The sequence below is a fragment of the Borostomias antarcticus genome (assembly GCF_949987555.1).
Source record: "Borostomias antarcticus genome assembly, chromosome: 2".
Lineage (NCBI taxonomy): Eukaryota > Metazoa > Chordata > Actinopteri > Stomiiformes > Stomiidae > Borostomias > Borostomias antarcticus.
In genome coordinates this window covers 2845884-2870635 of record NC_140235.1, presented here as the reverse complement: position 1 = coordinate 2870635, position 24752 = coordinate 2845884, and the positions used below count along the sequence as shown (strand labels likewise).

The following is a 24752-nucleotide window of genomic DNA, read 5'->3' as shown; positions in this document are numbered from 1 at the left end:
AGGCCGTTGGTGATCGGTATGCAAGCTAGCCATCGTAGCATGGGGCGATGGTGAACTGTTACAGACCCCAAACTCTGCAATCCTCTTCTGTTTACTGTATAGGCCACTCTGTGGTTATGTGAATAATGTCCTCCCTCTCGATTGAAGGCTGTGGTCACTGGTCACACCCGGTATTGTCCCGGGGTGCATTTCTATAGTAAGCCACATACGTCTCCGCGGACCAATTATAGCTGATCAATCATTTCGAGCTTCGACATTCGAGGCGTTTTTTTTAAAGCGGACGCACGGCCCTCCAGAAGTGAAGCGAAAGAGACCGTTTGGGAGGGGTCCATCGTAACGCGGGGTCCATCGTAACGCGGGTTGTTTTCATTTAAGGCCCGAGCCCAACCTCCCATCAGATGCCCGCCGTGACAGGCGACCCTGGGGACGCTCGGGACGCTCGGCACACAACAGATAAGGATGACATCAGCAGACCTGCCTTGGTAAAGACTTCCAGATGGGACAGAAACAAGGCCTACAGGCCTGCTGTCTTCGCGTGGTCGGGCAACAGTCCCTTACTAGCTTATCCCACCAGTTTGGCGTTCTTATATTGTTTTTATTGCCAGGCTAGCTGTGTGTTGAGTGTCTTGAATTGGTTTCACACACATGACCATATTCATCATGTCCTACTGGACTGATGATGACCATGGTGGTGAGTGACCCGGACAAATTGTCAGTGTAAAGGTGGTTCGTATTATAATAAAATAATACAGTATGTTGGTAAAATTTTGGTATGCGTTTTAGGTATAGAATCTTAGAATATTAAGAGGTAAAGTCGTACGTGAAATAATGTCTTGAATGAAGCAGGTGTGAATAATAATGACGTTGTAATTAGTGTGATGTACAGTATTCCTCATTATGGAACTCACACACGGCTTGTGTGAATGCTTCATTGTGATTGGCTGAGAGGTTTGCGTTATTTCTGCACAACGCCCGGTATACACCCGGCAACTCACCGTTGTTCTAAATCAATGCGCAATTCAAGATAAGACCTGTGTGACCCATAGCAACCCAAACTACCTGATATTGCTAGCTAGCCACGAGCGAAGTGTAGGCTACTGCATATTTGCTGTGCAACATACTGTATCAATTGTCCAGTTGTCAAATCGAATTTCCAGCCAGACACCTCATTGTTCCGAAATCAACCAAATCAAAACGAACCTTTTTTCCAGGTCAAGTATGCGTGCTGTCACTGTCAGTCGTAGCCTCAAGTACATTCGTTGAGAACTGAATTGTGGGACGGGATGTGTGACAGGGTTCGGTCTAGGTGATGTGTGACAGGGTTCGGTCTAGGTGATGTGTGACAGGGTTCGGTCTAGGCGAAGCACCTCACACTAGAGGTCTTCTCGGGTCTAAAATGTGGACCCGAAACCGAGATGGACCCGAGACATTCGTTCCGAGATCCGACTAAATCCGATAATTTTTTTAAATATGTATACCGGACCCGATTTTGTCCGAGAGCAGGAGTAGGACAGAGACCCGAGACCCGAGTCGGATCGGGTATTTTACGGATCCGACAGGCAGTAGTAGCAAGTAGCAGTAGCATTAATCGCTTAGGCTGTCACGGCTGTTGGCTTGCATGCTGTTGCATCACAGTTTGATGGAATTGCGATTTATTCTCTCAATCTCGATAGGATCAATCGCTGTTTTGTCAGGCTGTGATGTGGCAGCATGGAAATTAAACGGCCGTAAATAAATAAGGCTACACAAAGCTGCCGCTAGGTTTGACCTCTTTATATTCATTTTCTTTCAGCTTATTTTTCACAAGGTAGGCTACTGGTGGTGGCTGCCGTGTCTCAGCTCGCGTCGCGCCCGCGGTCTCACTGAATTTGCGTCATGCGTTTCTCTCGGGTATTACGCATAATGATAAACAGACCCGGGACCCGAGTTAATAGAATCGGATCCACCCGAACCCAATTGACCATAATAAAAGCGTGGAAATGTGGACCCGGACCCGTACGGGTCTCGGGTCCGGTTCGGGTCCTCTCGGATTTACCCGACCCGTGAAGACCTCTACCTCACACTACAGGATAATTTGGGCAGATAATCGGTTCCGACAAGCCTTCATTCGGGAACGCCCCCTGATTGTCGGGAGGGATGAATCGGAGATAAAATCGGGCTTAAAATCCTCTAGTCTGCACCCGGCATTACCTATCGTGATACCCTGGTGTTCTATCGTGATACCCTGGTGTTCTATCATTATCCCTTACATATCCTGATACCCTGGTGTTCTATCATTATCCCTTACATATCCTGATACCCTGGTGTTCTATCATTATCCCTTACATATCCTGATACCCTGGTGTTCTATCATTATCCCTTACATATCCTGATACCCTGGTGTTCTCTCATTATCCCTTACATATCCTGATACCCTGGTGTTCTATCATTATCCCTTACATATCCTGATACCCTGGTGTTCTATCGCGATACCCTGGTGTTCTATCGTGATACCCTGGTGTTCTATCGTGATACCCTGGTGTTCTATCGTGATACCCTGGTGTTCTATCGTGATAACCTGGTGTTCTATCGTGATACCCTGGTGTTCTATCGTGATACCCTGGTGTTCTATCATGATACCCTGGTGTTCTATCATTATCCCTTACATATCCTGATACCCTGGTGTTCTATCATGATACCCTGGTGTTCTATCGTGATAACCTGGTGTTCTATCATGATACCCTGGTGTTCTATCATGACACCCTGGTGTTCTATCGTGATACCCTGGTGTTCTATCATGATACCCTGGTGTTCTATCGTGATACCCTGGTGTTCTATCATGATACCCTGGTGTTCTATCGTGATAACCTGGTGTTCTATCGTGATACCCTGGTGTTCTATCGTGATACCCTGGTGTTCTATCATTATCCCTTACATATCCTGATACTCTGGTGTTCTATCGTGGATAGAATGTTGGTATCGTGATAACATAGATACAAGTGTATCTACAGCATAGATACAAGTGTATCTGTACACTGGTTCAAGTGTATCTGTGTTGTACTGGGATGTACGTACATTCTGAGACAGTGAATCATACATCTCCTAACTGAGTAACGCTCAGACACACAGAAGGCCTGGTCCAGCACAGAGACATTCTAGCAGAATCTACCAATTTGTCCAGCGGAAGCTGTATCTAATCACGAGGATTATAGAAAACGAGTTGGAACAGCTCAATGGAAATCAGAAAACGGGAGATATTGACATAGATGTGCCAAACACAGTACCCTTCGGGATGGAGATCCATTGGAAAGTCTGGATGGCGTCCACTGCAGAATGGACGTCCATAAGTCTGGACGCTGTCTCACTAGCCTCGTATTTCCAGGACATCGGATAACCCAAGCATGATTTGGCTCAGCGAATGTTATAGTATGTGTTTAACAGCGAGTGTCTCAGTGTGGTTTTATGAATTGTTTTTTCTCTCTCTCTCTTTCTCTCTTCTACAGCTGCCACGGAGGGAAGGGTCAACGGTGGGGAAGATTTCTTCCAGAAGGTGAGTCTAGAGTCGACGGCGCACAGGTTATGATTGGTTCCCGTCCAGACGGGCGCAAACTGTGCGCTCCAGTTAGTGGAAGGAGAGCAGGTGGTATGTGTTGTTCCAACAAAGTCCAGCAAGTCCCGGTCGCTGAATAAAACATTCTGATTAGGTCAGGCGTAATCGGATACCGAAGTGGATTTGACTCCTGACCCCGCCGTGTCCCTGAAACAAGTCAGTCCCGTGCTTGACAGTCGGCACCTGTGATAGGTCGAGGCCGTGCTGTGACCTCGTGGCTTTTCTAGTGTTCTAGATGGTTCCCTGGAGTGCTTGATGAAGGCTGATGATGGACTATCATCGTGGATTATAGTTCTGTGCTCGGCGTGTCACCGTTCTTGTCAGGGATACAGCAGGCTATGGATCTGGACATCAATAGACATCAGGTGCTCCACGCAAGCAAAAAAAAACAAACGTTTTTCTTCTTCGATGTGCCAAAAAAGATTAAGTGTTCTGGCTCACTAGATCCTGTTTAAAATGCTGTTTCCTGGGTCGTTTGAAGTCTTTCCTCAGTATGATAATGAGCTCTACAGAACTACATGATGGACACTGGTTTATTTTTGCCTTTTCTTTGTCTATTTTCTAGTTTCGGGTTTGGAATAAAGTTGAGTTAAATGTCAAAGAGGGAGGCAATTTAACTGTCCCTGTAGCCACTTTCAAAACCAGGAAATGCAAACCAGGCGGCCGCCCCGTTCTCCTTGAAGAATTCTCCAAGATCACCCGACATGTTGTGTTTCTGCTTTTCAGTTGGGTTCGAGAAAACAGTGCTGTATCAACTGTAGCTTCCTCCATGAAGAATATCGGACACAAGTTGTAAACTTGTCCTAACGTGCTACAGTAGCCTTCCATACATCTTTAAGTCGTTCCAAAGAATAGTCGATGTCACACGTTAAACGGTCAGTAATCATACGGTGTATTAAGAGCCATTGTTAGGTTTGGCTGGTAGGGAGTGGATGATAAAACTGGTATTGGAATTGTGTGTTTCTTTATTGTAGAATTTCCATTCCTTGAGGTCTGTCTAATTTCTGTGATAGCATGACCATTACAGACCCACTTAATGTCAGGAAAAGAAAAGTTATGGAGAGATCTGGAAGGAATTATTCTTAAGAAAATGTATGAGGTGTGTGTGGACTACCCTTGAAGTTGATGAAAATGGAAACTCTAACTTGGCTCGTTTCCTTCCCTCAAACACACCCGATATACCGCACACACATTCTGGCTGCGTTGACACTAATGTATCACAAATGCACTCACACACACATTAATTCTCTGTTATCCATAATGTACATGCACACACAGAAACATACCTCTCTCTCTCTCTCTTTCTCTCTCTCTCTCACACACACACGCACACACACACCACACACACACACACACAAACACACACACACACACACACACACACACACACACACACACATACATATAAAGTTCTTTAGGGAGGGTTAAGTAATGCCCAGAAAAGGAGCGGTAAGGTTTCTCTTCTGAGTTCAGTAATTCACTAAGAGAAAAACATCCCGTTGGACAGACCCTGACTCACAGGCCTTGCCTCTGTGGTAGATCACTCTCTTACTGTCTGCTTGTCTTCTGTCCTCTGCCTTCCTCTCCTCCCCCTCTCTCTCTCTCTCTCTCTCTCTATCTCTCTCTCGCTCTCTATCTCTCTCTCCCTCTCTATCTCTCTCTCTCCCTCTCTCTCTCGCTCTCTATCTCTCTCCCTCTCTATCTCTCTCTCTCCCTCTCTCTCTCTCTCTATCTCTCTCTCTCTCCCTCTACCCTCTCTCTCTCTCTCTCCCTCTACCCTCTCTCCCTCTACCCTCTCTCTCTCTCCCTCTACCCTCTCTCTCTCTCTTTTTCCTTTTCTTCCTCTCTTTCTTTCTCTTTCAATCTCTCGCATTTTTCGTTTCCCACAAAGTCAATCACACGGTTGTGTGTTTGGTGTTTTGTACCCCTTGTATATCAGATTTACAGAACTAGGAATTGTGTTTATCTTAGCATGCGGGCTTCTCTAGCCGTACTGTAATACCACACATCATTGAACAATTACAGATCCAGTTGATCCCTCTGACTATCGGAGAGTGAACAGTTGGACCGATCCACCGCGCTGTCGACCACTAAAACGAGTCGGACTGTTGGACCGTAGTACCGTGAAGAGCTGGACTTTGCTTGACTATAACGGACCATAGAGGTCTTTAGTGTGATGCCTGGGTCAGGAGCCAGTCCCCCTCGCTTGCTCGCTATCCCCGGACTGCGGTTCTGTAAACAATACCCGTGTGATGGATGATCCGGGATGCGCTGTGATCCACGGCCAAGAAGATTCGACTGCGGGAGCACAGAGAAGCCTTGTAGTTTGCTTTCAAGCAAGGGTGGAAAAAAGTCTTATTCTGTATACCAGTAATTGTGGAAATGCTGTTATGTGGGTTGAGATGGTGGTTTTTCAAAATGGAACAGTACAAATGGGTGATAGAGCATGGGTTGTGAGCATTTTTACTACCTACTGTAAATTAAGTATTGACTAACTATTGACTAACCATTTCAGATGGAATTAGGGGCAACATGCAGTTATGGAAGATATTATGCCAAGTATACAATGGTGTAGTTTTGTTGACTAAACATTTGAAGTACACTTTTACAGTAAGGGGTTCTAATCCTGAATTTGATACTGTAGATAGTTGCATGATATATTTTAAATCATCCACCATTTTCCATTTAAAGGGGCAGTCACACTTAATATTCAGTTGATAGTATTTGGATGAAATTCTGTGTAGGCCTTTTTAAAACCAGTTATCCGTTTCCTATATAATGGGAAATACCGATTCAAAATTGCTGCAAAACTTTAAAGGGCAAACGCGTCCAGTGACGTCACCCTTTGATGTTTTAACGTGATTTTTCATATCAACTGAAACAAGAGTGACTGTGCCGCTTTAAACAGTAGAATGTTTTGTGTCATGTGACCTACTCTATTGAACCGATGAGCCCCGAGGTACAGTAGAGGTCTCACCCCAGAGGTAATGGTGCCTGGGAGAGTTAGCGCAAGGACTGTTAAGATGCACACACACACACACACACACACATACACACACCCACACACATACACACATCCACACACAAACACACCACTCACACACGCACACCTGTACGCACCTCCACACTCACACACACACCACACACATGTACGCACATCCACACACCACACACACACAGACACACACACATACACAGACACACACGTACGCACATCCACACACACAAACACACCACACACACACCTCCATACACACAAACACACCACACACACACACATACACACACACACACACACACATCCATACACATAAGCACAACACACACACGCACATCCACACACACACACACACACACACACACACACACACACAACACACCACACACACACACACATCCACACACACGCACATCCACACATACAAACACCCCCCCCACACACACACACACACGCACATCCACACACACACACACACACACACTCCAGCTGAATCAACAGCTGCACCAGTGCAGGACAGGCGGTAGGTCCTGCTGCTGCCATGTTGATTGCAGTCGTGCCCCGTTCAAACACATGTTCACACTCACATGTTCACACTCACATGTTCACACTCACGTGTGTCGAGCACATGTGCTGCTTTCCATCGCATTAGTGACTTCCTGTTCCATCTGCGTTACCACACCTGCGTACGAAAGGGCACGTTCCCGAAAAGATACAGTCAAGGTTGCGTTATGAAATTGATCACAATCATAGACCATAAGCATTTTTGTTCGCCTTTTTCAGAACGGGGTGTGGTGGCAGAAAAAAGAAACCATCGGAGCGTTAAATGTATATTTGGAACGTTAAATGTATAGCTAATGTGTGCAAATATCTGACCCATTTGTGAGGTATTTTCTGGCCCCATCATAAAAATAAACGCCATCCACCCCTTAAAAGGGTGTGTGGTCTGTCAGAAATCACTCCCATCTGCTCGGCCTTGCCAAGAACAACGACTACAGACAGGAAACTAGTTCCCCTGGACAAAACCCTTTAGAGAAAGGCGGCCGGCGAGAAACTGAACGGACCTTAAAGTTTGGACGGTTGGAAATCATAATTGCATTTCCCATATGTAAACACCTGGCTCGCCTTTTCATCGCAGACTTTATCATTCCGCGTTCCTCGAACGACTGCTTTGGATTAGCCGTGTTTCTGTACCTGCCAGGCATGAGCGCTCACAGGAAGACGATTCCTGATGGGGCTCGGCGAGCCGTGCTCACGCTTTCCTGGCGGCGTCGCTAGCAGCAATGGCGGTTTCATCCCCTTTTCTGTATCCCACTCTCAGTCCCTTTCAATCTTTATTATCCTGAAAGTATTATGATTTAAATGTCAAACGTCTTTATTTTTTAAATGTCTATTTTTCATCTGAAATCACTCTGTCTGTCACTCCGGTTTAGTCTGGATTTAAAAACACCTCGGGGAGTTGAGGCGGAGTTGGATTTCCTCACAGTCAGAGACAGAATAATTTTCGGGAGAGTCAAGGTGAACGCCTCGTGTGACAAAAAACAGAAACCGTCATTATTGGCCCACGAGACTGATAAAATTGGGGGAGTGAAGGAGGGGGGGGGGGGGAGAAATTCCTCAACCACACAGAGAACAAAATGTTCCAGAAAGTGTGTTTTTAAAGAAGCGGTTGACGGAAGGCTAACACGTGACTTGATATCTCTCTCTGCGGGGGGATGTTCACATGGCAGCCGGAACGTGAACGAGGGAGAGAGGAATACATGCAGCTCAGATCAAAATACTCAGATGCAGAGCTGGTGTGGAGGTAAAAAAGAGGTCGGGTTTTGTACCAGATGGTCTGTGTGGGTCTGTACTCCAACTTTCTGCTGGAGTTCTCTCGCCTGCCATATTGTCCTCTTACCAAAAAGAAAACAGCGGTTTTGTGTTTATTTTGTACTGCTATGAGCAGGGTAGAGTGTCACCAGCCAAGTAGGTATTAGAAGACAATGGCTTGTTGGCGGGCTTCTCTCCTGCTAGTAAAAGGACAATGTTGCCTCAGACCAGCTACTCAGGCGTAGGTCTATGGAGAAAAACGGAAAAAAATGCAACATCTGTTTCTGGTATGCGCTTTATTTCGCGACGCTTATTGGCTCCCGACGCTGAAGTCGATTTGTTTTATGTGAAATAAAACAACCAGTTGGAATCCGGTCGTCAGTAGTAGAAAGAGTGAATCACTTTTTTTCCCCCACAACATTAGTTTTATGTTCCTGGTTATGTACAGTCGGTATCACCTCAGTTGATGTCCTACATACAGTGTAGAATCTTTATACCTTTTATACCTTAATTTTTATACCTCATAAAAAATAGCAGTATTGTTTATCCAACACAATCTAACCTGAGGTGTGATTGTGAAGTTTGTGAATGAACAGGGACAGTACTGTAACCTTATAATGTCGTATAGAAGTTACTTCCTGGTTCTGCTCCGGACGCTCCATATTGGATTATATTATGATTAGGGTATGTTTGAGAAAGGCAGCGAAGCTTGAAGGGCCATTCACTCAACCATCATCCTGGTCTTTAAGTCTGTGTGTGTGTGTGCGTGTGTGTGTGTGTGCGTGCGTGCGTGCATGTGTGTGTGTGCCACTAGGGTGTGAGAGAGGAGTTATGGAAGGGGTTTCTCTGGACACTGCTCTACAGGTGCGGTCAGCGGCGGTCAGGACGAGGCCTAACAGACCGGGCAGAGCGCCGACAAAACACACGTTACACTTTTCTTTTTTAGAAATTGACATTTTCACGTCTTGACGCATATATACAGTATACAGTACAGTAGCCTACCTGAAGAAGTCTCTTCATCCTTTTTTTACAGCTCACTATTCTGGCCCCCGGGTGAAACTGTTTTTTTTTTTTGCTTCCCTCTGGAATATGTAGGGGTGGGACCCATGCCCCCCCCCCAATTGCTCTCTGTAAAGTGCATTGTGTTGCCTCTGTGTATGAAATGCGCTATACAAATAAAGTTTGATTTGATTTGATTTGGTGAGTGACCGCCATGGATGTATTATAGAACGGTGACCGCTCAACCTCCAGATGAGAGGGGCGTGTCCATATTTAATATGCTGATTATGAGCCTAACCCCCGGCAGCACCGTACCTTACAGATTAGAATATTAGGGGACGGGGCCATAATCTCAACCTATCAGATTACAGCATTGATAAGGGGGTGCACAGCTCTGGCTGTTACCCCTCCTCCTCCTCCATGTGTGTCTCTGTGTGGGTTTTGGGGGGGCGTCCTCCTCGCTCTGTGGATGATAGATAGATAACCCTGTGGAGACCCCAGCCTACGCTGAGAAGATGGAACAGGGTTCTTCTTCTTCTTAGGGTTCCCCCGGGGCCCGCTCACGTGCAGCACCACAAGTCACCAAATCCCATTCCTTCCCCCACACCCCCCCTGAACACCCCCCCCCTGAACACGAGTCCCTGGACACGCCCCCCTGAACACGAGCCCCTGGAATGCGTTAAAACAATCAAGCAGGACAAGGCCTAATGAAAACAAGCGGATAGAAGGACAAGGACAGATCTGTGTGTTTTCGCAGGGATGGGGGCGTGGGGGGGGGGTAGATGTGGGGGGGGGGTCTCTCTAGATTCATGTTTCTAACGGGAGCCGTGGCAGGGATCAGCGAGGTGGTAAGGCGAAGCAGATGCTCCGCGTTCGGCGTCCGTCGGGGGGCCTGAGCTGTTGCTGATCCCCGCTCCGTGTCGAGGTAGCGAGGCGAAGGTGAGCGGCCTTGCGCTCCTCCGGGGGGGGGGGGGGGGGGGAGGAGAAGAGGGATGAGGAGGTTAAGCCTCAGAATAACACTCTCGCTCTCTCTCTCCCTCTCTCTCTCTCTCTTTCCACATCCGTGCATGTGCTCCTCGTTAGGCCGGGCAGACACGTCACGACGGGCTCTCACGTAGATTGCGCTCGACACGTTTCGCGCGTTCCAAAGCCAACAGCGCTCGGTTTTCCAGCCGTTTCGCGACTATGTCCTGACTGTTCACCCCGACGAAAACTTCAACACCGCCCGCCGGGACACCGAGGTTGTATGTGAGAAGGTTGCATTTTATTTGAACGCTGACAACTGGTCAGAATCAGAAGCAGTTTTATTTGCCAGGTCGTTTTTGACACATGCTAGGTGTTTGTTTTGGTCAGCTGGTGCGTAACACTGATGGAGACGACATTAGGACTAAGACACGACGGGGTCTAATCATACGCGCAGTTTGACTTTTTGATCAGGGGGGGCAGTCAGTCCCAGCCCCCCAGCCCCCCCCCCTCCCCCCCCCCATCAAATAGGGATTATAGTGGTATAAATACGAGCCCTGCACGGACATTGGAATGCGCATATTCTGTTACAGCTGCATGATTGACCCACAACATTTAAAAACATAGTGCTTATTATTTCCAAATATCCAAGTTTCGTTCAACTGCGCCTCCGCTGCGCGTCCATTAGCACAAAAATTTGGAATTCGTTTCAATATAGCCTACGCCTACTTCAAACAATATTTTCCAATAAATTCTTCCAAAAACTAAAACGGAATGTATGCTACGCCTTTCATGCTTCAATGTCGGGATGTGTCATTATAAACAGCGTAGAATCCAGCAATTGCCTCTTCACATGTAGCCTATCTGCATTTATATCAAAGAATAATCACCAAAAGAATAATAGTGCGTACATAATCGATTTGACAACTGGACAATGGATACGTTGCACAGATGTGCAGTATCCAACAGTTCGTTCATGGCTAGCAATGGTAGGCCTACAGCTATGGGATTAGCTCATGTTTGGGCTGTCAAAGCTGCCACTCTTATGTTGCTATAGCCGAAATTATCAGAACAATATGAACATTCAGTTGAAAGTTTTCCATCCACCCATAACTGGATGAGGAATCAGCACAATCAATTCTCACGCAAGCAGGAGCCGTTCAGTGCATTTCTCTGATCCGGCCGCAACCCAGTCTCTAGAAGACATGTTTTGGACGCGTTGCAGACAGTTTGCGCATCTGGCCACCAGGGGGGGCAGTGCCCCCCCTTGCCCCAGCCAATCTGCGCGCCTGGGTCTAATGTGGTCTGGTCTGACCGGTCCGACAGTAGCTCCCTCAGAGGAAATGACCAGCATGATGGGTAGCGTTGAATGTAGGATTCACTTCAAGGTGCTCGTGCTCACTTATAGAGCCCTACATGGTCAAGCACCTGCATACATACGTGACCTTCTCCACGCCTATTGTGTCAGCAGCAGGTTACTGAGGTCGTCCGACCAGGGCCTTCTGGTTGTGCCCCCTGACCAGGCTGAAAACCAAAGCTGACAGAGCCTTTGAATCGGTGGCTCCCGAACTCTGGAATGCGCTCCCTCAGGACTTAAGAGTCTCTCCCTCTGTGGACGTTTTTAAGGGACAGCTAAAGACTCGCTGGCTCAAGCAGGCTTTGGGATAGCCGTAAATAACTGTTCCCTCTGTTGGGTCTTTTGTATTTTATTCCATGTTGTGACTGTGTATTTTGCGCCATCTTGTTCTATTTTACCTGTGAAGCGCTGTGTGGCTCTTTGTGCTGCGAAAAGTGTTCTACAAATAAAGTTTTGCTTACTTACTGACTTACTTAGCGACCAGTAGCTGTACCAAGTTCCGGCCATAACGTTCTCATGCCTCTGTCCGACTGGGAGGCCATCTGGTGGAGCGCGTTGATGGCCGAGGGCTTCCCTGGTCCAGCTGCTCTCCAAAATCAAGTGTGTCATTAGAGGCAATGAGGCATTGTCCACAGCTTAGACAAGCTACACCCCCCCCCCCCACACACACACACACACACACACACTCAAAGCCACATTCAGCCCTGTTTAAACCCAATGGACTTGTGAATATTATCTCTCTCAAACTCATTTGATACTGTTTGTCTTTCACATGCTCACAATGACACCCAGTGTTGCGCTTTTTGCGTGAATTTTTACTATGAAATGTCACCACCAAGGCATAGATGCCCTGGTAGCAGTTACAAACATGTGTCCACGCTGAAAACTGATGATGCCAAGCACTTTATTATGGGAATTGTACTAGGCGTTATTATTTTACACTATCTATATGACGTCCAAGTAGGATTGCATGCACACAATGACACCCGTGTGAAAGTTTACTACGTGATCGACTCCCTGATCTCTGAGAAATCTTTGATGTTTCCAACATGTGTTGCAGGTCATGGATGAGACCAAAACACAGATAGCCTGGCCTTCCAAACTGAAGATCGGAGCCAAGTCCAAAAAAGGTGAGTGATCTACAGATGTGATTCATCTCATCCATTGAACATCTGTCGTTGCTCGTAATCTAAATGTCATCAGGAATCCTTGGGATAAAGTTGCTCCTGTTTTGCAAGTCAGCAACTCTACAGTTACAGTACAACTCCATTCACCAGAGGATTATCTATAGTTACAGTACAACTCCATTCACCATAGGATTATCTATAGTTACAGTACAACTCCATTCACCAGAGGATCATCTATAGTTACAGTACAACTCCATTCACCAGAGGATTATCTATAGTTACAGTTCAACTCCATTCACCAGAGGATTATCTACAGTTATAGTACTTTTTCAATTTTATTTGGAAGGCAAGGCAAGGCAAGGCAAGTTTATTTATATAGCACATTTCAGCCACAGGGCAATTCAAGGTGCTTTACATGAGACATTAAAAGCATTAAAACAAAAAGCAGGACATTATAGACATTTAAAACAAAAGGCAGGACACATTAAAAGCATTAAAACAAAAAGCAAGTCATTATAGACATTTAAACAAAAAGCAGGACAAATAGAATACAGGAATAAAAGTTACAGTGCAGTATACTGATAAACATAGCTCCTCTTAGAAAGCAGTGGCAAAAAGAAAAGTCTTCAGGCTTGTTTTAAAAGAACCAAGAGTTGCAGCAGACCTGCAGTTTTCTGGAAGTTTGTTCCAGATATGTGGAGCATAAAAACTGAATGCTGCTTCTCCATGTTTTGTTTTAACTCTGGGGACAGAAAGCAGACCTGTGCCAGACGACCTGAGGGGTCTGGATGGTTCATAGCATATGAGCAGATCAGAAATATATTTTTTTTTATAGGGACCATGTGCAATTAAAACATAAATGTAAAAACATTTGATGCATCGCACCAGAGTTAGCCTTAGGCTAATTTGCATCTGCAGTCCCTGTAAACAGGTAACAGATAAAAACAACAAACATAATAAGTAAACAAAGTACAATACAGATGACTTAGCATTACATTAAGACACTCACTCTTTCACATTCATCAGTCATAGCAGCACGTCCAGTCACACAACCACACTCATTCACAAACCCACCTAACTGATTAGTGATTGCAGTGTTGAGTAGATTTAAGTTGACTTTTTAAGTTAAGTTATAGTACAGCTCCATTCACCAGAGGATTATCTCTGTCCCACATTTGAACCTCTTCTACTTCCCAGGACAGAGCTCATACAAGTGTTTCCTTTTGTTTGGGGAAGATGTACACAGATGATGTCTTTCAATGGAAACTTAATCTGTGAATCTCCCGACGACAACATGTGGTTATTTATTTTCCGTCTGAGTCGTTCGAACCATTAAGCGATTAACCCCGTGCTGTTTTAACCAGAACAAGAATGCTCTCAGACAGGTCATTACGCAAGATGAGAAATATCTCAAGGTCATCCATCATCATCATCATCTCTCTCTCTCTCTCTCTCTCCCTCGTGCTCCCTCGCTCTCTCACTCTCTCTCTCTCTCGCTCTCTCTCTCTCTCGCTCTCTCGCTCTCTCATTCTCTCTCTCTCTCTCTCTCATGCTCTCGCTCTCTCAATCTCCCTCTCTCTCTCTTGCTGTCTCATTCTCGCACTCACTCTCTCTCTCTCTCTCTCTCGCTCTCTCTCTCTCTCTCTCTCTCTCTGATGCTCCAGCTTGTCGTTTTTAAGGGGGAGGTGGAGTAGGGAGGATCATGTAATACAGCACCTCTGGAGCTCTGTTACCAATAAAACACGATCGCGGCTATTTAAAGCTCTTCCTGGAGGTGCGTGTGTTTGGGGGGGGGGGGGGTGGGTACTTCAGCGTGCCCCTGTTCCTTGTCTCCGAGGGGGATACCAGTGTGCATCTTAAAGCCAGATGTGGAATCCAATAACATTATGTAACTTCCTTTGCCAGACCCAGAAGATGACAAGCTTTGGAATCTTTCGTGAACACATTTTTCAGTCTCTCCCAATTCGGACAGCGAGCTAGCCAGCTAGCAATAATTTTGTTCTAAAAATGTTCGAAGAATGTGAAAACATTAGCAGAACGTGTTGGGAATGTTCCCCCATGTTGTGGGAACATTCCCTGCTAGCTGGGTACGCACCGAAGTATTCATTCATTCACGAATCAGCCCTCTGTCAGGGAAGTACAGCGGCGTGGCCGTTCGATTGGTCGGCTGTGTGAACCGCCTCGGTAGTGCAGAAACCGATTGGCCGGCTGTGTGAGCCGCCTCGGTAGTGCAGAAACCGATTGGTCGGCTGTGTGAGCCGTCCTCGGTAGTGCAGAAACCGATTGGTCGGCTGTGTGAGCCGCCTCGGTAGAGCAGAAACCGATTGGTCGGCTGTGTGAGCCGCCTCGGTAGAGCAGAAACCGATTGGTCGGCTGTGTGAGCCGCCTCGGTAGAGCAGAAACCGATTGGTCGGCTGTGTGAGCCGCCTCGGTAGAGCAGAAACCACGAGGAGAGGATCAAGAATGCACAGCACCTCACTAATCACTTGCAGTTCTCCTAAAACACGAGTTGAAGGAACGCGCTGCATTTTTGTGTCTGTCGGAGGAGGAGAACCACGTGTGTGTGTTTGTTTGTGTCTTCTTCTTCTTCTCGTTCTTCTTCTTCTTCTTCTTCTTCTTCTTCTTCTTTTTCTTCTTCTTCTTCTTCTTCTTCTTTTTTTTCTTTTTCTTCTTGTTCTTGTTCTTCTTTTTCTTTTTCTTTTCTGCTTCTTCTTCTTCTTCTTGTTCTTCTTCTTGTTCTTCCTCTTCCTCTTCTTCTCCTTCTTCTTCTTCTTCTTCTTCTTCTTCTTCTTCTTCTTCATCTGTTTGTGTGTGTGAGAGAGAGAGCCAGAGAGAGATGAGGGTTTTCGGAGCAGTAATCCATCCTGACGTTTATGCAGGACCAGAAGAACCTCAGCTGGTGCTTTGACCCGAGCGGATCCATCACTAGGATCAGGACAGACATCATGTTGACCGATGCTCAGTCCCATACTGCCTCATATGCGCCGGGTATCACTAACACAAGGCCGTCTGCAGAGGAATCATTCCTTATGATGATGTCAAACTCAGTGGTCAAATCAAATCAAACTTTATTTGTATGGCACATTTCATACCCAGAGGCAACACAATGCGCTTTACAGAGAGCAATGGGGGGGTGGGCATAGGTCCCACCCCTACATATTCCAGAGGGAAGCAAAAAAACAGTTTCACACAGGGGCCAGAAAAGTGAGCTGTAAAAATGGTCGGTAATATGTAAAATCTTTCATGTGTATATACAGTTTGTGCGTACCGTACTGTGCTGTGTATAATCTGTATGGCTGCACGGCTTTCAGATATTCTCACTTTATTAATGAGGTAATATCAGCCACAGTTGATCAGGTACAGATTATGTTATCATATTATCGGGGATATCATTTCTCTCTGCCCCCTCTGACGTTTCTATTCTGGTCCTCTCTCCATCACCAGCGACCCCGCCTGTAGCGGGCTGATAAGACCAGTTGGTGGCCCCCCAGTACCGACCGGGCCATCATCATTACCCTGTCAGGGGTTTAGTGGAGAGAAGCAGTATCTTCAGAACCCAGACCCGGCTGGTGTAAGACTTGAACATGAATAGATAATGGAATAGAAGGTCAGAGTCCTGTTTTCTTTCCTGTCTCCAGTCTTTCTTCCTGTCATCCTGCGTTACTGCAGATGCTCTGACTGAGGCTGTAGGAGCCAGTTTGACTTGATTCCTCCATATTCGCGTGGTACTCTGGGATGTAAGAGTTGATTCCTCCATATTCGCGTGGTACTCTGGGATGTAAGAGTTGATTCCTCCATATTCGCGTGGTACTCTGGGATGTAAGAGTTGATTCCTCCATATTCGCGTGGTACTCTGGGATGTAAGAGTTGATTCCTCCATATTCGCGTGGTACTCTGGGATGTAAGCTGTCGCTGGAAAAATGCTACTGCTTCGCCAGCGCGGAGGACGGGGTTAAAAGGTTCCGTTTCTGTCAAGTGAAACTACTGTACAATACCAAGACGAGCTCTCGTTCTCTCTCTCTCTCTCTCTCTCTCTCTCTCTCTCTCTCTGCCTCCCTCTCTCTGCCTCTCTCTCTCTGCCTCTCTCTCTCTGTCTCTCTCTGCCTCCCTTTCTCTCTCTCTCTCTGCCTCTCTCTCTCTCTCTGCCTCTCTCTGCCTCCCCCTCTCTCTCTCTCTGCCTCTCTCTCTCTCTCTCTGCCTCTCTCTGCCTCCCCCTCTCTCTCTCTCTCTCTCTCTCTCTCTCTCTCTCTCTCTGCCTCTCTCTCTCTCTCTCTCTGCCTCTCTCTGCCTCCCCCTCTCTCTCTCTCTCTCTCTCTCTGCCTCTCTCTCTCTCTCTCTCTCTCGCTCTCTCTCTCTCTGCCTCTCTCTCTCTGCCTCCCTCTCTCTCTCTCTCTCTCTCTCTCTCTCTCTCTCTGTCTCCCTCTCTCTGCCTCTCTGCCTCCCTCTCTCTCTCTCTCTCTCTCTCTCTCTCTCTCTCTGCCTCCCTCTCTCTCTCTCTCTGCCTCTCTCTGCCTCCCTCTATCTCTCTCTCCCTCTCTCTACCTCCCTCTCTCTTTCTCCCTCTCTCTCTCCCTCTCTCTCTCTATTCTCTTTCTCTCTCTTTCTCTCTCTCTATTCTCTCTCTCTCTCACAGTCTCCCTCTCTCTCTCTCTCTCTCTCTACCTCCCTCTCTCTCCCTCTCTCTATTCTCTCTCTCTCTCTCTTTCTCTCTCTCTATTCTCTCTCTCTCCCTCTCTCTATTCTCTTTCTCTCTCTCTATTCTCTCTCTCTCACAGTCTCTCTCTCTCTCCCTCTCTCTCTCCCTCTCTCTGCCTCCCTCTCTCTCTCTCTCCCTCTCTCTGCCTCCCTCTCTCTCTCCCTCTCTCTCTCTGCCTCCCTCTCTCTCTCCCTCTCTCTCTCTATTCTCTCTCTCTCTCTCACATTCTCTCTCTTCTTTGCAGCTGCAATCCCACTTCGTTGTTATTGTTTGTTTTTACAGGTGTTGCATGGGCCAAATTAAAACTTAAGGTGTCCATTTTCTGTTCCACAATCAATCTCACGGCACACTTCAATTCAAAAATGTGAGGGCGTTCAACATCACGCACACACACGCGCGCACACACACACACACACACACACACACACAAACACTGCCACACTCATTTATCCAACTCTAATGTTTGCCAGATGTGCAGGTTGGTTTCGAGGAGGCCAGCGAAAGGACAATACGCCCCCTAGTGGTCGGCTGCGTCCAGAGGAAGTGTGGGTCATAGTAGCGTCCAGTAACAGCTGGGTGTTTGGACAGCTTCCTGGAACCAAGATTCTCTCTCTCTCTGCAGTGTTTTTCCTTTGTTTTTCCGCCTTGGACGCCCACTCCTCTTGTGATGTAATTCCATTTGGATCTGAGCAGATTGGGGACTTTGTTTTTGTTTATCCTCGCCCTTCTCGGTGGGCCCTCATTTATCAGTGTGGATATACACCCTTTTTTATTTACACCTGATTTTTGTACTGTACTTGCTTTTCTCCGCAAATAATGTGATGAATCATGCCAAAACTCGATGGGAAGTATTGTGAGATATATACACAGTATTTCCCATCGAGTTTTGTCATGATACATCACATTATCTGCGGAGAAAAGCAAGTACAAAAATCAGGTGTAAATGAAATAGTGTGTATATCCACACTGATAAATGAGGCCCCCCGGGCGTGTTTCTCCGCCACCGGCGTGATCTCGACCCACGGCGCCGGTCAGGCCACGCCCCCGTCCCTCAGGTGTCGCCCTCGCCGCCCCCTACGCCCCGCCCACAATCCCTCCTCTGCCCAGGGAACTCTTGGGCCCCCGAAACACCTCTGAGCTCCAGCATTCCAGACCCCGGGCCACGGCCAACCTTCCCCCCGCGGACCCCCGGACCCCCGCCAGCCCAGAGCGCTCCGTCCTCGGGGACCAGGAAGGAAGCGTGGGTCAGCCCGGCTCGGAGCGCTCGCACTCCCCATCCCCGTGAACGTCCCCTCTTGGGTTCGTGTGATTGGTCGTGGCCGAGCCGCGCTCTGCACACTGTGGGATTGTTCTCTTTCCTCTCATCTTCAGTCAAAAATGCATGTCGAGTTATTTATTTTTTTCCCAGATTTTTTATTTTTTTTCCGCAGGAATGGTTATTTAGTTTCTATACAGCCTTTCGGCTCTCTCTTTCTACACGTCTTCAAAAATAGACCCAGAAAACCCGGAGGCACGTCGAGGCCTGAGATGGAGGCCTGACTGAAACATTGTGACAGTAAATCTCTGGTTTATGAATCTGGTCCCGGAGACGAGCGTCTGTGTGTGATGAGGCCTGGAGGAGGGGGGTGGGGGGAGAGGGGCTCTTCCAAGAGGGCTTAGCCGACTTCCTGTGCCTGAATTCAGTCAACAGAGGGGTGGGGGGGGTTGGCTCTTCCAGGGGGGGCTGGACCTCGACAAAACCAGATGTACAGTAAACGTTGGCTGTGTGTATAGTGTACAGTATGGTGTTCTAGTTTAGCCCTGAGGTGCAGAACGTAAAAGGGTCTGAGGGTACGTCTGAGGGAACGTCTGAGGGAACGTCTGAGGGAACGTCTGAGGGTACGTCTGAGGAAACGTCTGAGGGAACGTCTGAGGGAACGTACGACGGCCTTACACCAACCGACTTCTCACCCCATTTTACTGTGGAATAAAATAACGAGAGATTTGTTAGAATCGCACTCCCGTCATCTTGATCGTTGGGTGTAAAGTGGCAGTCTGCGCTGTCTCAGTCTGTCTCAGTCTGTCTCAGTCTGTCTCAGTCTGTCTCAGTCCGTCTCAGTCTGTCTCAGTACGTGCTGTCTCAGTCTGTCTCAGTACGTGCTGTCTCAGTCTGTCTCAGTCTGTCTCAGTCTGTCTCAGTCTGTCTCAGTCTGCGCTGTCTCAGTCTGTCTCAGTCTGTCTCAGTCTGTCTCAGTCTGCGCTGTCTCAGTCTGTCTCAGTCCGCTCTGTCTCAGTCTGTCTCAGTCTGTCTCAGTCGCTGTCTCAGTCTGTCTCAGTCTGTCTCAGTCTGTCTCAGTCCGCGCCGTCTCAGTCTGTCTCAGTCTGTCTCAGTCTCAGTCTGTCTCAGTCTGTCTCAGTCTGTGCTGTCTCAGTCTGTCTCAGTCCGCGCTGTCTCAGTCTGTCTCAGTCTGTCTCAGTCTCAGTCTGTCTCAGTCTGTCTCAGTCTCAGTCTGTCTCAGTCTGTCTCAGTCCGTGCTGTCTCAGTCGCTGTCTCAGTCGCTGTCTCAGTCTGTCTCAGTCCGCGCCGTCTCAGTCTGTCTCAGTCTGTCTCAGTCCGTGCTGTCTCAGTCTGTCTCAGTCTGTCTCAGTCTGTCTCAGTCCGCTCTGTCTCAGTCCACGCCGTCTTAAGTCAGTCTGTTTCCCGCCTTGATGCTCTGATAAAATCGTGTTATATCATCAGAGTTTTTTTTTGTCTTGGCTCATGCAAATGACCTTGCATGATCCCAGTCTTTGCAAAATCCTTTCAAAATAGTCTGTGACTAAAAAACTGCCTTGCCTTTAGATGTGAGAGGATGTCAGAGTCTTTTCAAAGTATTTTTCAAAGTATTCTAGTGTACGGTAGGCATTTCTAAAATAATTGGCTCACCCGCCCACACATTCCATTATATTCCATTTCCTCTCCATCAGCACAATTCTCTTCAGATACAGTACGTGCATTGAGATGCTTTGTGTTTGAGGTAGAAGCAAGCGCAGCTGTTGGCAGTTGGAAGTAGCAGAGGAGCAGTACCTAGTTAAACCACAGGAGCCTTGTTAGGATTTACTGACAGGGAAGTTCTATCCAGGATCATTCAGACGGGTTTTTTTTCTTAAGAAACTACTTCCTGCTCTAACTGTCATTACTCACAACGCAGCGTAAACGGATATTATGACTAGAACTGTCAGTTGACTACTTTACCTATCATGTCTGGCAGATGTGAGCCTATCAATAACAAATGACTGTTCATTGCACTTATCCTCTCAACTAGGGCTGTATATCATCTTGGATTTCGCGATACGATACGCATCACGATACACAGGTCACGATTCGATACGTATCACGATACAGAGGTCACGATACAATACGATACGATACGTATTGCGATACACACATCATTTACTGAAAGATTTTAAGTGTTCAAGACTGAAAACTGAATGGCTCAAATGCACTATATAGATAACTCAAACTCAATGACTGGACAGAGAACTAGCTAATAAATATTTTACATTTGATATCCATGCTTTTTAAACTGTCAACATTGTAGTATTTATCGTTTTTCAAAATTATTTATATGTATGCTTTTTTAACTTAATATTGTAGAATATGCTTTTTAAACTGGATTTAAAAATTTAAATAAAAAAAAAAAAAAAAGATTTTTTTTTTTTTTTTTTTTTAAATTTTACAGCGCCCGGCTGTATCGATACTCCGGGCTGAAAGATCGATACAGTATCGCGAGACTACGTACCGCGATACATCGTTGTATCGATACAATCCTACAGCCCTACTCTCAACCTCTCTTTTCTCTCTCCTGTCTCTGTTTACCTCTCTCTCTCCCTCTCTCTCTCTGTCGGTCTCTCTCTCTGCTTATATCTCCTGTCTCGTTCTCTTCTCATATCCCCCCAACCTCAGATCCGCACATCAAGGTCTGTGGGAAGAGAGACAACGTGCGGGAGGCCAAGGACAGGATCATGTCGGTCCTGGACACTAAGGTAGGTACGGTGTAGGATATGGTAAATGGACTGCACTTATATAGCGCTTTTCCACCTTAGCGGCACTCAAAGCGCTTTACAATGGCCTCTCATTCACCCATTCACACACACATTCACGGTAGCTGCCATGCAAGGTGCTAACCTGCTCATTGGGAGCAATTTGGGGTTAGGTGTCTTGCTCAAGGACACTTCGACATGTGGACAGTCGGAGCTGCGATTCGAACCACTGACCCATAGATCATTGAACGACCCGCTCTACCAACTGAGCTACAGTCGCCCTCAGGACCGCTTCTAGACCGCGTATCTCTCCTCATCTTCAACGGCTCACTGATAAAACTGAGGGTCGAGGGGTGAAGGAAAGATAGAGAGAAGGAGAGAGACCTCTCCCTCATCCTCTCGTGAGACAAGTCCCTTCTCTCTTTCCTACTCCTCCCCCTCTGTCGCTCATCCAATCACTCTCTGTCCAGATGACAGCCTGTACCCTCAGCATTGAGGGGGAGTGAGCTGGCATCACCGAGCTGGCGAGAGTTTATTATTTGCTGTGTTGTTGTCTCAGTGTGCTGGCCCTGTCTCCATGACAACAGTGTTCGTCCTCAAATCTGCGCACTACAGCGCCCTCTATGGGTGGGCTCCGTGTACTGCGACTCCTCAACAGCACATCACACGAGGTCAACATATGATTGGCTCTGTGCGTTGCACTAAATGGAGTTCACAGTTAAACAATCAAATTCGGTCATTATAAAGGTATTATAAGCTTTTTCAAAAGCCTTATTATGTCTCAGAGCTCATATGCTTCTACTTTCGCTCTGATTGTCCATCTGAAAGGTTTTAGGTTTTATTATTACCGGTCGTGTGCTCATGCCAACCTAAGCGGGGTGTGAGGGTCTCACGTACGGCAGAGCGGGGTCATGTGGAGCCCCTGTGCCGGGAAGGGGTGCGGGGACGGTGCCTGGAACGGCTTTGGAAGGGGAACAAAGGCACCCTATTGTTCTTCAGCAGCTTGTAACTGGGTAGTCCAGCTTGTAACTGGGTAGTCCAGCTTGTAACTGGATAGTCTAGCTTGTAACTGGGTAGTCCAGCTTGTAACTGGGTAGACAGCTTGTAACTGGGTAGGTCATCTTGTAACTGGGTAGTCCAGCTTGTAACTGGGCAGTCCAGCTTGTAACTGGGTAGGCCATCTTGTAACTGGGTAGTCCAGCTTGTAACTGGGTAGTCCATCTTGTAACTGGGTAGTCCAGCTTGTAACTGGATAGTCCAGCTTGTAACTGGGTAGACAGCTTGTAACTGGGTAGGTCATCTTGTAACTGGGTAGTCCAGCTTGTAATTGGGACGTCCATCTTGTAACTGGGCAGTCCAAGCCCAGCACTCAACTATCAGCGCACTGAGACACCGACACAAACCACCCGTTTTTATGTGACTTAAGACCGACAGAATTTGCCGTCTCTCTATAAGTGCCCACAGCCAAACCTTTTGCGGTTTTTGCTTACAAAATATTTCTCCCCCCCCACCCTCCCTTCGCCCCCCCCCCCCTCCCTCCCTTCCCCCCAGCAGAGTAACCGCGTGACCCTGAAGATGGACGTGTCCCACACCGAGCACTCGCACGTCATCGGGAAGGGCGGCAACAACATCAAGAAGGTGATGGAGGAGACGGGCTGCCACATCCACTTCCCCGACTCCAACCGCAACAACCAGGCCGAGAAGAGCAACCAGGTGTGTGTGTGTGTGTGTGTGTGTGTGTGTGTGTGTGTGTGTGTGTGTGTGCTCCTCTGCACCTAACAGCCTCAGCATGCGCTGTACCCTGAGTCCCGAGGCTCATATTTGACTGGCCTCAGTTGCCTTGCCCTATTTCCAGGTCTATAAAGTCAAATTGTCCACATCAACTCATGTTACACTTTCCTCTCTTCACTCTTACCTGTTTAAACGAGGCGGGACCACTCCCTTTGATCTGGGTACACGCACTACATCTTCTCCTGTCAAATCAGATGCTTCGGTGGCTTTGTAACTAGGCAGGATATACAGCCGGCGTAATTGGCTGTTTTGATTGGCTGTGGCACAGGAAGCTGGTGTGTTTGAGCTGGACCAACTAGAAGAGCAATGGGAAGCGTCCGTAATTACCTTTTACGTTGTGCTTCAGGAAGGGGCCGGCCGCCAGACACCTCTCCACACACCAGCGCATGCCATGTGACCTGTCTGGACTCAGGCACGGAGATTTAGCTTACGCCCCTAAACACACCCTCTATGCAATATATCATACGATTTATAGTATTTAACTCCTGTCTCAAATATCAAGGGTGCCCAATCATTTTGTGTGTGTGTGTGTGTGTGTGTGTGTGTGTGTGTGTGTGTGTGTGTGTGTGTGTGTGTGTGTGTGTGTGTGTGTGTGTGTGTGTGTGTGCGTGCGTGCGTGCGTGCGTGCGGCGCACACTAGCTGCACAATATGTGTGTACTATGCGTGTCTGAGCGTGCACACGTGCGTGCCGGTCCTGACCCAGTCCAGATGGACCCTTCAGATTTTCGGTACCAGCTGGTCTCGGAGAACGGGGCCCGGTTTTTGTTCCGAGGTGCTGATTAAACTTGGCCAGAGAAGCAGGTGCGTTGGCCAAAGCCCGAGCTCCATCCAATCCAGCGACCAGCTCCCGATGAAAGACAGGAAAAGAGAGGGATGGAGAGGGGGAAGGAGAGGAGATTTACCGATCCGATGGCACGCCATCTAATGAGAGCATTTATCTCCTTTTTCATTCACGCCGCAATTATTTGAATCTCCGGCCCTCGGTCAGGAGGGAGGGGTCGGACGGGGATTTCTTTAATCGTGGAGGATGACGGTTTCTCTTTTTTCAAGAGGGTGCGATCCCGAATACCTTCCCCTTTGGTGATTTTCCTTTGAACGCGTCTTGAAAGCAGCGTATTTAACGCTATGGAAATGAGAATGACGGGAAAAGGAACTCATTTGCATGGGAGTAGCTTACTGGAGGAGTGGAGAGATGAGCTTCGCCAGCTCTTTTAGTGCTGATTTTGATTCATTGGATGCTGCTGCAGGTTTTAGGCCAGGAGGGTCAAGGGTCGGTTTGATATGTAAATGATCTCTGTCTCTCTCTCTGTCTGACCAGGTGTCCATCGCAGGCCAGCCGGGAGGGGTGGAGGCAGCGCGGGCCAAAATAAGGGTAAGATGGATATATAGGGATGAGTGCTGTAGCCCTAACACTAAC

The 24752-nt window shown here is 47.5% G+C and overlaps 1 protein-coding gene across 1 annotated transcript in view; it reads left to right on the top strand.

Moving 5' to 3' along the window:
• bicc1a (BicC family RNA binding protein 1a) overlaps positions 1 to 24752 on the top strand; it is a 69957-nt gene that overhangs the window by 21324 nt on the left and 23881 nt on the right. The window contains exons 2-6 of the mRNA XM_084457001.1: positions 3483 to 3529; positions 12779 to 12848; positions 21467 to 21546; positions 23098 to 23256; positions 24654 to 24707. Coding sequence (XP_084313127.1) covers positions 3483 to 3529; positions 12779 to 12848; positions 21467 to 21546; positions 23098 to 23256; positions 24654 to 24707 — 410 coding nt within the window. The remainder of the gene's footprint in view (positions 1 to 3482; positions 3530 to 12778; positions 12849 to 21466; positions 21547 to 23097; positions 23257 to 24653; positions 24708 to 24752) is intronic.